The following is a 14,113-nucleotide window of genomic DNA, read 5'->3' on the forward strand; positions in this document are numbered from 1 at the left end:
ATTGTATGACGTCTATGATCTATTTATTTCGACCACTACTTACCGCTAAAGCCATCTATAGGAAAACGGCGGAAGCAAAGTTGTACACCTAATATTAAAAATTCTTATGTTAACAATAACAAATCCATAAACGTTTCGGCCTATATCAGGTCATCTTCAGTATGCCGTATAAATAATATATCAATGATTCGTAGCCAAAAGATTAAAAATCATAAGATTAAACAATAACTGGCTGATAAATCTTAGTGACATTGATATTCCTGACATTGCCAAAGTTATATTACAATTAGATCAACACTTTAATTTACCCAATAATATTATTGATAAAGAGGTAATAACAGTAGAATATATTAAGTACATTGAGAGTAATTTAATTAAATTAGACGAAAGAACACATAATTCGATCAGGATTCAATTTCAATTTTACAAACAATAAAATATACGACTACGAATAATATTGACAACAATATTATTAAAGAAGGCATAAAAGTTTTAAAACATTTTATTTGTGAACATCCCAATATTTTAATTACTAACGCGAACAAAGGGAATACCACCGTAATATTAAATGTAGACGATTACAAAAATAAAATGATATTTTGTCGGATCAAGATACTTACACTCAGCTCCCTGACACTCCCATTCATTTCTTGAGTTTGGCGTAACCACGGTATGTCACCGGAAACACCAGATGGCGATAATAACTTTTTATTACGACTCATGCACATTCTGGATGTTTACGCCATTTACTTCGATCAGGTTATGTCTGTGGTGTCGAACGTGTCAAATATCGGTTTTGTTATCCCGTTTATTTGCGATCTTTGATCTCCGAAAGTCCGCGATCCTGTGTGTTTGCGAATCTAGTCGTTACCATTGTTACAAGTGTTAAACGTATTGTGGTCATTACCGTTGTTAAACATATTGTGGTCGTTACCAAATATAAATTAATTTCTATATAATTACTTACATTTCATAAATATAAAGTTTACGTTATATATCTATGTATATACATATATACATATATATATATATATATATATATATACATGGATATATTTGATTCATTCAGTTAATATATATATTGCTATAATCCTATTTTGTGAAACATTTTGTTCACAAGAAAAACTAATAGGAATATTAGATAACAACAATATTGTAACAAATATTACACAAAAAGATATAGAATAATTTTAGCGAGATATAGAAGTCATTAGTTTTAATAGCCTGTATAGTTATAGTTTTTAATACATTTAGTAAGACATTTTCAAAACTAATGTTATATAAAGTTCGTATTTGTGTAAATAAATATTGTATAATTGGAATTGTTTAACAGTTTAAACATTTAAATGATGAATTTTTTATGCGGTACAGCGACTGTCCAATCGCGGTGCATTGCCGCGAATACGACGTATACATATATATATTTAGCACGCTAAAGGGCGCAGCACACACTCTTGCATAACGCATAATGCATAGTGCATAAAGGAATCAACCAATCAAAATTCTTCTTTTCCATGGAATGGGAGGAAAGGAAAGATTCTGATTAGTTGATTCGCTTATGCACTATGCATTATGCGTTATGCAAGAGTGTGTGCTGCGGCCTTAACTGTTCCCAGCGCCACGGTGACACACCGTAGCCATCGGAACTATGGGAGTGTCAGAGGGCAGCTTACACTAATGTGAATAAAAATCCTATTAATAAAATAACAACAGAAATTCGCTCACTTCTAACGAAATGGAAAAACAAAAAACTTATAGACCGGATTACCTATAAAAAATTGTATGTTTCCGATGGAGAATTGCCGAGGACCTATGGACTTCTAAAAGTACACAAAGAAGGGAATCGCTTAAGATTAATAGTTAGCTACATAAACAGTCCTTTCTACCATCTTGCAACTTATTTAAAAGGTATCATTGAAAAAAGCATAGAAAAAAATTTCGGTTACATTAAAAAATAGTTTTGAACTTATCAAAAAACTCAACGACATGCCAATAGAGCATAATTATAAGATTGTGGCGTTTAATGTAATATCGATGTACACTAACATATCTAAAGATCTAATAATAAAAGCATAAAAAGAAGATGGGAACAAATACGCAAGAATACCGATATTCTACTCGAGGAGTTCTTAACTGTAATTTCAATAATTTTGGATTCTGTATGTTCTTTAAACTCAACGACAATTTTTAAACAAATTTTTGGAATGCCTGTCAATATCGGGGATCTCCGCTTTTTCCGATATTGGCGTTTATTGTTCTACAAGACCTCGAGAATGATATTTTCAAAACCATCAATATAGATATTCCTTTTTATTATCGATGTTGACAACATCATATTAGCAACTCCACAAGATCAAATTGATGAAATATTCGGTCTTTTTAACTCTTATTAGGTTCGGCCAAAGCTGTTGGAGCATAAACAAAAAGGTCATTTTTATATTCTCTTTCAATTCCTTAAAAATAATAACCACAAACAATTTTTTAAGTTTACTCGAATAACTGTCATGAATTCCGTGTTTTAACACGATCTTTATAGTCAGAAAAGCTTTTATCATATAAGTGACTACATTTCTCAACCAGATCGATTAAAATCCAATCCGATTTATAAAGCATTATTGCAATTTATTTGTTCTGTAGAAAATAGAATTCAGTTCTTCGCTCACAGTCTCTACCTAACTTTCGTTAACGTAACCGTAGGAGTTTAAAAAATTGAACTCTCTTACGGAAGCGCTTCTACGGTGATCTACGGATATCTTACGGTTACATTACGGTTACGGATCCCTATTGTCGATGATCCTTTACGAGGATTTCCGTAGACGTAGATTCCGAATCCGAACTCAGAATTTGCAAATTAAAAATGCCTGATTCAATATGGCGGAAATGCTAACCCCCGCAAACACAATAGAGTAATAAGCCTTAAGCTTTAAAAAATTGATCAACCACAGTCGAATGTTAGAAGAATAATCGACTATGATTGGTCAATTCCTTAAGGCTTAAGGCTTACTACTCTATTGTGTTTGTGGAATAAAAGTTCTCTGATTTCTGTGAAATGTAACATTGGAGAGTTTTTAGAGTCGCTGATTCCGAATCCGGATTCAATATTTATCTGAACCCAAAATTTGAAAATTCAAAATAGCTGAATTTTAAATGGTTGATTGAAATGTTACAGAAATGCTGAAAGTCTTCCGATTTCAGCGAAATGTAGTATTAAAAGGTTTATGGGGTCGCTGATGCCGAATTCGAACTTTTGAATGAACTTAGAATTTGAAAATTCAAAATGATTGAACCAATATGGTGGATAAAAATCCTAAAAGTTCTCATTTTTGCGAAATGTAACATTAAAGGGTTTTCAGAGTCGTTGATATTGAATCCGGGTAAAATTTGAAACTTTGAAATGGCTGAATCAACAAGGCGGATGGAAATCTTAAAAACGTCTTCTGATTTCAGCGAAATGTAACGTTAAAGGGTTTTTGGGGTTGCGAATTACGAATCCGGTCGATTCCGGACTCAAAATTTCAAAATTAAAAAATTTTAAATAGTTAAACCAATATGGCGGACGGAAATGTTCTGGAAATGCTTTAAAGTCTTTCAATTTTGGCGAAATGTATAAGCGTTAAAAAGTTTTTAGGGTCGTTAATTCGAATCCCAAATTTGAAAATTCAAAATGGCTGAATCAATATGGCGGACGAAAATGTTAAAAATTGCCCGATTTCGACGAAATGTAGGATTTTCGTAGTCGCGGATTCCAAATTTGAACTTAGAATTTGAAAATGAAAAATGTCTGATTCAATATGGTGGATAGATTTGCTAAAAGTATTCCGATTTCTGCGGATTATTATTATATGTTCTATCTGCATAATAATTATCTGAAAATATTCTGGGATCTGTATACCCTGCATGTACATATCGTATGTACTAGGTTGATTGATAAGTCTTTAGAATGATACGATTAGTGGTGTTACCACCTCCAATGCACCGTGAATTTCCAGTAATGCCAACCTTCAAACCTCTCACTATACAGTTGCAGACAGCTGTGACAATTAGTATATTTGTAACAACCACCGAAAGCACATTGCATCAGCTCACAAATCGATAAAAGCAATGACAAAATTGAATGAATCGAGGTATGAATTGCTCCCACATCCACCGTATTCTCCAGATCTGGCCCTGTGTGACTTGTTTCCAAATCTCAAAAGATGGCTCCAGGGAAAGAGATTTACTTCAAATGAAGAAGTTGAATAGGAAACAGACGCATATTTTGGCGGTTTAGAAACTCATTATTTGGAAGACTTAAAGAAGTTAAAAACTCGTTGGACTCGGTGTATTGAATTAAAATGAGATTGAAGAATAAAGTTGAGTTTTGCTAACAAAATGTTTTTTTCATTTTCATTCTAAAGACTTATCAATCAACCTAGTATATACAAGGTGTCCCATTTAAAACTTTAGACGCAATTATCTTCCAACCTATTCGTTATTACAAAAAAATATTTTAAGAGGAACTTACTCTATTTCATGGGGGACATTTTTTTTATGGTCACAGATCCTCTTTAGATGGATGTGCCTACAAGATTTCAAAGGTGATTTTTATTTTTTTAAGTAACCTTCATAAAATTTAACAATTGTAATTCGAAACAGCAATAGTGAATTTTTATATCAGTAGCCGGCAGATACAAAATTTTTACCGAATACTCCGATCTAGTTCATCTTGTACAGGGTGTTACAGATACATACTAGGCAGTACGACGGGTTGCGCGGCAAACTTTGCATGACCAAGCGTGGTTTAATAGACAATGACAGTGACTTTATACATTATAAAGTTTATACTACAAAGTTTTATTATTTATATTATAAAGTTTATGTTATACAGTCACTGTCATTTTCTATTAAACCACGCTTGGCCATGCAAAGTTTGCCGCGCAACCCGTCGTACTGCCTAGTATGTATCTGTAACACCCTGTACACTAAAGAGTTCCATGAAGCATATTTGCTGCGTATCGCGTAATCGATTAGAAGCGATCCGCTGTTGTGGTTTCGCGTTTTGCTGATTATTGATTGACTCCACTCTAAGATGATTTTATTGACTCCACTCTAAGATGATTTTGTTGACTCCACCCTAAGATGATTTTATTGACTCCACCCTAAGATGATTTTGCTTTCACCCCTACCACATTTCTTTGCATCAAGCACTATCTGATACCGATTATGCTGTCAGACTGCTTTGTAAAGAATTCTAGCAAAATATGTTACTTCCGTTTTCTCTTCTGACAAAACCACTTTCAAAAACAGTGGAGAATTAATCGACATCATTTAATCGACCATTTCTATTATTGGTCCGATAAGAATTTGTATTGACACCGGTCAGTTGAACGTCATTATCAATGGTCATTAAATATTTGATGTGGTAAATGGACACTTAATAGGTTCCTACATTTTTATGGTACACTAACAGGACCACGCTACAATAATTTTCTGATTAATAAACTGCAAGTCCTTTTGGAAGATGTTCAACTTGCCACCAGAATACGTATGTGATTTTAGCACGATAGTGCTTCCGTCTAATAATCGCCGAATTCGAGAAACACTAAACAACATGTTTCCTAGTCGTTGAATAGGAATGGACGAAATGACTTATTAATGATGGGATACCGAATTATCTAAAGGGAGAAAATCTGGAAACGTTGAACAAAGGAGAGGAAGTGAGAGCACTAATTAAAGATGCGAAAATTTAGAGGAGAAAAATAAATATTGGTTAAGTGAGGAAGAGGGGAGGTGTATTTTTTGTGGAAAAGGCGTTGATATGACATAGAGCACTATGTGAAAGAATGTACAGAAGTTAGCGAAGATTTGAGAAGTTGGGAATGGATATTAAGGAAATTGTGAGGAGAAAAGCTAGATAAAACAAAAGGAAAAGTGTTAAGCAGTGTGGTTAAACGTAGGGATTTCTCCTTAACGTAGGGAATTTTTACCTCAAAAAGGCGTAGGGAATATCATTTAAAGTCCATATCTTAAAAATATAGTGTGCAGCTGAGGTCACATTACTGGAACGATACCGAGTTTGTAGAACTAAGATTGAAGGTCTAAAAGAACAGAATTTTCGTGTAGAAAATACGTGTATACGGATACTTTGCGAAGACTGGGAATGACAACAAAGCCGAAGTTCCGTGTAGCAGTAATTGCGCGCTCTTGCGATAGATGGTGCTGGCATATGTTAGATAAGGACAGATATATGCGTTTGAGTAAGACAAAACGATATATATTATATGTATAATATAATGTAAGAAATGAATCAAAGATGTCACCGCTATTATCGAATTTGGAATTAAAAAAGTCTGTACTATCGACTTCAAGTTCGGTAATCGGTTTAGCATCTCCTTAAATCATGTAATTTTTGTATAACAAACACTTTTTTCCTCTTTAATGTATTACATAAAGGTTTCGACTTATATTAGGCCATCCTCAGTATGTTAATCATATATCTTTATAAAAAAAATTAACATTATTATAAAATATAAATATCTATCGCCTACATTCGCCTATATATTCTTGAAAGAATTTTTTGTTTGATTTTTCCTACAATTGAAATGCGCTCGCAATATTTCTTATTCGAAACTGTAGGTTATTATCAAAATTATTAAGAAGTCTGGTTTTTTATATTAAAACTCAGCTTGTTTATCGCCAGTCACTGTCAAACGTTTTTTTATATACTTCCACCATGTATATTCTTATTACAATATATTTAGGGAAAATCTACTTAATAATATTTCCGTCCTCTTATACATAACTATAGATTTGTTTTTTATTGTTGCATTCTCTGAACTGGTGCACGCGGTGCAATAAGTTGAAGTGAAACAAATATACGTTTGTTTTACTTCAATTTATTGCACTGTGTGCACCAGTTCAGAGAGTGCAGCAATAAAAAACAGACCTTATATCATGGTGAATATCTTATACATATATTACTAGGGTCAGAGCGTGTTTCTCACAGTTGTTAACGACAAGCCAATGTTTAATGTTTTCATTTCAACTAATTTACTGACGTTGACTAAACAAAAAAGTTGGTTCAGGATATTCACATTGTTCAAAACAGGTATTTAAAATTTTTGTTAATTAATTGTTGAATTGACGAAAGAAAATTGGTTGTTTATATTAAATTGTTATGACAAAAAAAATTTAAATTGTAAGAAAAATTAGACAAAAAATTCTTCCAAGAATACAGGATGTTCGATAATTGTTCTGACGAAGTTCGTGGACATGTAGAACGGACTAAACTGAGACGGAAAGTCTTTTACCATTTTGCAATTTTCGCAATAGTTGACAAGATATGCCAAAAATTGCCGAAAATTGGTCTTCAATAATTTTTTATTCAAATACTATCAACTTTACAGAAAAACTGTAAGAGACAACAATTGTTTATTTTCTTATAGAGCTTTAAGAATTTTTTTTTATTTTTTCAGAATTTTTTAATACCGTATTTTCTCATGTTGATAAAAATGAGAAAATGCAGTACTAAAAAGTTGATAAAAAGTTCTGAAAAAATTAAAAGACATGAAGATTACTTCCATTTTTTTTAATGGAATTATATGATTTTTTTACACATATGATTTCTCTAATTATTCTGCATAAAAGTGTCAAGGTACCAAAAAACTAATAGTTTACGAAATATTTAATATTTTGAAACATTCAATAATAAAGAACATAAAAATCAAATACCGAATCTCTTACGCAATAATTATATTCAAATTATAGCAGCGCGTACCATTTCACAATCTAGTAATCATCAGCATGTAAGTTTTAGAATTGTCTCAATATAAAATTAAATTTAAATGTAAATCATTGATTCATAATGTTCGACCTACTTGTGTATAATTATTGAACAATAAAATACGCATAATAATTAAAACAAGATATTTAATTAACGGTGTCATTGTTCAAAGTTTGTGATTTTTTCATAAATTTTAATATGTATCCATGGAATTTAATTCAATCAAATACTCTCAAAATACTTCTCGCCTCTGTCAGATATTATTTACAAAGTGTGATCGTCGTGTGGACGCACAAGTCCCAATTTCTGTGATGACACTACGGTCCAACCAATATGTTAATCTTGTCGAAAATCGCATTATGTACAGATCGACGATGGAAAGATGTTTATATTCATAAACACGATAAATATTTGAAAGATAGAAATACTATATTAATATTTCATTATCGGTTTCCGTCCTCAGAGAGAAATGGTTTGCGAACTTATCATCTGTTACGATTCCGGAAAACGTGCAATGCTTTTTATAGGAGAAAATTTTTCTCTGCCTAACAAAAATAAGAAGAATATCATATGAAGTTATAAAAAAAGATCTTACTAAAAAAACTTAAAGAATTGCGAGATTTGCTTATAAGATGGAAGAGAAATAAAATGATTAGTGACTTAAATATAAAAGTCTATATATTGCAGCGATAGGATGCTCCAGAAAATCCATAAACTGGGACTGCCCTTATAGAATTATCATCTCTATAGGCAGTCCATTATATAATCTAGCTTCCTTTCTCCAAAACATCGTGATGGGAATCCATTCTAAAAGCAGACAGTTACATAAAAAATAGCTTCCAATTGGTGGAGCGTCTCAAAGATATAAAAATTGAGAACAATTTTGAATTAATTTCTCTCGACGTTGTCTCGCTTTTCACGAACATTCCATTGGATATTGCGATGGATTGCATAAACGAAAATTAGTCCTATATCTCCAAAAAATGTAGCATTGCAAAAACAAAATTCCTCGTGATAGTACAGTTTGTATTAAATTCTAATTTTTTTTATATTTGATAAGAGAATCAATAAACAATGTTTTGGCATACCTATGGGTTCTTTGTTGTCCCCCATTGTTGCTAACTTGATACTGCAAAGACTAGAATGCACAGCCTTGATGTCATTAAACACACACACAATCCGTTACCTTTCTATTATCGTTATGTGAATGATTTATTTATGGCTGTTCCCTCTTTCCAAATTGATCTCATACTAGACTGCTTTAACTCTTTCCATCCACGTCTACAATTTAACATAGAAAGAGGAGATGTATTGAACTTTTTAGACGTCACTATTAGCAAGAAAGAATAATCTCACATTTAATTGGTATCACAAACCGAACTTCTCGAGAAGATACTTAAACTTTTCCTCAAACCACCCTACCTCTCAAAAAATATGCACTATTATTAGTTTGGTAGATAAAGTTTTTTATTTATTATGCACTATTATTAGTTTGGTAGATAAACTTTTAATAATATGCACTATTATTAGTTTGGTAGATAAACTTTTTTATTTATTATCTGACTCTTCTCGATACACCACGAAAAAAATTTAAATTTTATAATTGAGACACTAGTTCGAAATGACTGTCCAGTACAACTCATCTTCAATACAATCAACAAACGCATAAAAATTATTATTCATAAAAGAAACAGCCGTAGAAAATAATTCTAGTTACCAGAACTCAGAAAGTAATACAACATGGTTCACAGAATCATATATACCATCAATTTCCAATAAATTTAATCGATTGAAAGTAAAGACGTCAAGGTTTCAGTCATACTGTAGACAGTATAAATAAATTAAAAAAATTTATCAGAGTCTACAAAGACTCTTCCACATCATGCAAAAAACAACGTAATGTACAAAATAATGTGCAAAGAATGTGATGCTATGTCGGACAGACGAGTAGACAATTAAAAACAAGAATATCCGAACATAAAAATCATATAAATTGGAATCACTGCTCGTTCTGTTATAAGCGATCATAGAATGCAGTATAATCACGATTTTGATTGGGACAACGTTAAAATTTTAGATGAAGAACCTTTGTACAGAAAAATTCAACTTCTGAAATGCTTAATATTAAAAAACAAATTAATGCTCTCCATCTATAAACAGATACAGAGGGTCTTCATAAAGCATATATACAGATAATGAACAATATTTGACTTTGTATCATTATTTAGTTAGTGTTTGTCCGTTGTCGTGTACACTTAATTTAATTTAATTTAATTTATCATAATTTATTTAAGTTATTATATTCAATTTTATATCCTATGACTACGAACGCAATATTTTAGTATACAGTTTTTCACCATTTTTATTCCTATTTAAAATTGTTTTATCATTATTCTTTACTACTACACTGACCGACTTATAAGTTCTTAACCAATTAATATGTTAGTTATGTTTGACCAACTACAATTTGTTCAAGATCAGTAAGTTTTTACCAGAATAATAATTGTTTCTGCTAATTCTTAAAGAGAAAATTTTCTTATTTCATTTATCAGCACAACCAGATTCTCGACACGGTCGTCCAACCGTTATGTGAGCAGCTCCAATTATTCTGGGAACAACTTACCAAAAGCGATTGAGAAGAAGTTGTAATTATAATTAAACTCATTGCTTTTCTGAAGAGGGCTCGGATAAGTAGCTGAAACATGACAAAAATTTGAATTCACGAGATTAGGTTTTAATAATAACTCAATGTGATTATTGATTGAATGTATTAATTGTTTTTACGCAACAAATTCTGCGATTAACTCTTCAATACCCTGTCATTATACATATTTTTAATTTATATTTAGAGCCCTTTATTATTATTATTACTTTAATTTTTTAATATTTTATGTCAAAATATATCAAAATAAAGTATAAAATATTTCATGAACTATTAGTTTTTTTATATCTCCACTTTAATACTTTTGTATATATCTTAATACTTTTATGTGTAGAATAATTAGAGGAATCATAGTATAAATATAAAAAAATTTATATAATTCCATTTTAAAAAGTTAAGGCAATCTTTATATCTTTTTAGCACCTCCGCCTAGAAAAATATAATGTAACCAAAATATATTACTTTCAAAGTCGTTTCACTTTCATTTGAAACATTTTTTAGTATCCTTCTTTATGCTTTTTGAGACATTTACTTGCGGAAATTAAAATAGGACATCTTGTGTAATATTCCGCTCCATAAACACTCTCCAATATTCTTTAATACAAAATTTTATTTACTCTATAATATAAGTAAGAGTCGAGACTTTAATAATAATTAATTTTATAATAAAAAAAAATCGATGAAATGATAAAATCAACTGCTGCTTTCTTCTGCTAAAATGTCTTAAAATTATATTTCCCGGAAACTCGAACTATTTTAAGTATGACTTTTGGATTCATCAAGTGAAATTGAGTAAAAAAAATGATGACCTCAACGATCCTTGCGTAATTTTCAAATTGCCTAGAATGCATAAACTGCTTTATTACTTACAATAATGAAGCGCTATTGAAATCTCAATATTTTTATTTAAAAAGAAAAAGAATTAAGTCAAACGTATTTAAAGAATTTGTAATTAAAAATTGGTACACAATTTATCCGAATTATTTTAAATTAATACTAAATATACAACATTTCTTTTATTATATAAATATATGTGATTACAGGGATATATTCTTCAAAAGAAGAAATTCAGCTTAAAGCACCTACTGACTTGTCACTCTTTGAACGTTTGAAAGGATCATTAAAATCGTTTCTTAGTCGACATGTAACTCAGCAGGTTTGTTTTTTTTTTATTCAAAATTTTACATAAGGATACTCTACTTTATATTTTATATAAAACTTCAAAAACAAAAATTTTATATGTTTATAGGCGACAACTATTACATCGAACTTGGATATGATGATTCCGATTGAATCGCCAGAAACTCAGGAGGACGCTCTTGATTTTCATTATTTTCATGCAGAAATTATCAAAGATTCACTTGGTGGTGAAGTCAGAATTACTGCCGCATCCGAAGCTACAATTATCATCTTGAGACCAGTCTCTACACCGATAGAGATTTTGTGGCATCAGTTAAAAGAAGTATTCGTTAATCAAATATTTCTCAACACTAAACAAAACAAAGGTATAAGAATCAGAAGTTGTATTTTGGAGAGCTATTACAATTGGATTAACAAGGCGCGTGGTGTGCTTATGAAAACGTCTTTATCATATAAAGTTCGATGGTTCTTAAGTGAGCTGTTGGTGGTCGCGCCAAACTCATCTATTAAAAAGATGGGACAACTACTAGAACCAAACAAACAGAAATTATTGAAACAATATTTACTTACTAATATGGATACTATGGTGCTGAATTTAAAAACCATAGCTACAAAATTGAAGAATGTAAAATCTGTGAGTCCCGAAATGGAACAACTGCTAAAAATTTCGGAATCTGGCATTACGCAAGTTGAAAATTATTCATTTCTACGTCATTTGTTAACTGATTTGTTTGACGAAGAAGAAGAAATCCTTAATCAGCATGTCGCCCTTTTGGATCGTATTCATGCGGAAGTTCATACTACATATCAAGAAATATTAATTGATGGTGTCCAAAGGCACTTGGAGAAATCGGGAGTGGAAGATAGTTCATATTATGACATATTGATTGCCGATTTGCAAAAGAATTTAAAAAATATAGATAAAAAAGAAAATATACTTAAGAAAACTAAAGAAAACAATTTGGCAGTCGCTGAATTTATTAGTGACAGTAATACAGGTAAATCAGAGCTGGAAAGAAAAAACCTTAGAATCTTAAAGAAAATTAAAGAATCAAGTACTGAAAAGTTAGAGGATTTTGAATATTTTATATTAACGGAAATAGAAAAAGCAGTGAAATATTCTGAGCAAAATATCTTACAAAAATATGAAGATATAAGCGACGAATCGAAAAATATTATGACAAAAAATAAAAAGGATAAGAATATTGTCAAATCCGGCGAAATTATTCTGTACTCTTCTCAAAATCAGAGTGAGAGCGAAAATAGAGAGAATAAAGTTCGAAGTTCTTTTCAGAAAGAAATAGATTTTCTTCAACTAACAAAAGTAGTAGATGCGAAATTTAAAAAAACAACTACAGATAAAAAGATAGAAAAGTCTTCTGCAGATTCTGCATCGAGTGGTACTAATAAAATTCACATTTTTGATGCGTCTATGACTAAAGATACATCCAATACAAGGATTACGTCTCCCAATAATAAACATACTTTATTACAAGGATTACAAAAAGACATTAGTGATATACAGCATAGTCACAAGACTGATCTAAGAACAAAGACATCCAATCGGAAAGATTTCATTGAAAATAAAATTATATCCACTGATTTACTGGAAGAGTTTAAAAATCCTATATGGGTTATCAATGAGAAAAAAGTTTTTCAAAAGAAACCACAAATGGCAAATATGCTACATAGTTCCACAAAACCCAATAAAGTAAAGTATGATAAAAAAAAGTACATGAGTAAAGATAAAGCAAAATCGAGTACAGCTAAACATATCGATAATGAATTATAACAATAGTTTTGAAATTTAGACTACAATTATAATTATTATGCAAAAACAGAATTTCCAACGGCCATAAGGCTACTGCATTATAACTGATATTTTTGCATTCTGATCTAGATGTGCATATAGTCAACATGTTCCGTGCCATGTGTACCATCGATGATACACGTTAAATTTTTCATTTAGACCGCGTATTCCACGGATAGTACACGATATGATGACTGTTCTTTACGTATGCATGACTGTTCTTTGCGCAGGAATAGCTCGGCACGGAACATGTTAATTGACCTCTAAAACACCTCTTGCGTGTGTATTTGCGCGCGCGCGCAACACACGAGAGGTAATCTAGAAAAATTATATCTATTCGATAAGAAATATAAAATTGTCAGATTATACTACTACTATATTAGACTTATATAAAGAATCTAAATTGGTTCTAAATTGGTGCTTAATAAACAAATTTATTAAGTCTCATAGACATACCCGTACGACACAAGTGTTAAAGTGGTTGTGAGGATGTAAGCAAGGCGCTAAACTTATGTACATTTCGTGTATTATAGTATAATATTCTGTATATTGAAATAGGATAGCAGTAATGTTCTTTCTTCCAAGAAAGCAGTTTTGATGTATCAATTCTATAATTTGTATTTTATATATATATATATATCAGAGTTGGGAAAGTTACTTTTTAAAAGTAACGCGTTACCGTTACCGTTATTTGCGGTAAAAAGTAACTCGTTACCGTTACTCGTTACCGATTCTAAAA

General features: G+C 31.1%; 1 protein-coding gene across 2 annotated transcripts in view; it reads left to right on the plus strand.

The window, feature by feature from the left end:
• Edem2 (ER degradation enhancer, mannosidase alpha-like 2) overlaps positions 1 to 13,966 on the plus strand; it is a 64,960-nt gene extending 50,994 nt beyond the window's left edge. For both annotated transcript variants that reach the window (XM_018511948.1, XM_018511947.1), the window contains 2 exons: positions 11,468 to 11,580; positions 11,674 to 13,966. In XM_018511948.1, coding sequence (XP_018367450.1) covers positions 11,468 to 11,580; positions 11,674 to 13,356 — 1,796 coding nt within the window. In that variant the 3' untranslated portion in view covers positions 13,357 to 13,966. The remainder of the gene's footprint in view (positions 1 to 11,467; positions 11,581 to 11,673) is intronic.
• Positions 13,967 to 14,113: the final 147 nt, after the last annotated feature.

This window comes from Trachymyrmex cornetzi, unplaced genomic scaffold, assembly GCF_001594075.2.
Source record: "Trachymyrmex cornetzi isolate Tcor2-1 unplaced genomic scaffold, Tcor1.1 scaffold39, whole genome shotgun sequence".
Taxonomy (NCBI): domain Eukaryota; kingdom Metazoa; phylum Arthropoda; class Insecta; order Hymenoptera; family Formicidae; genus Trachymyrmex; species Trachymyrmex cornetzi.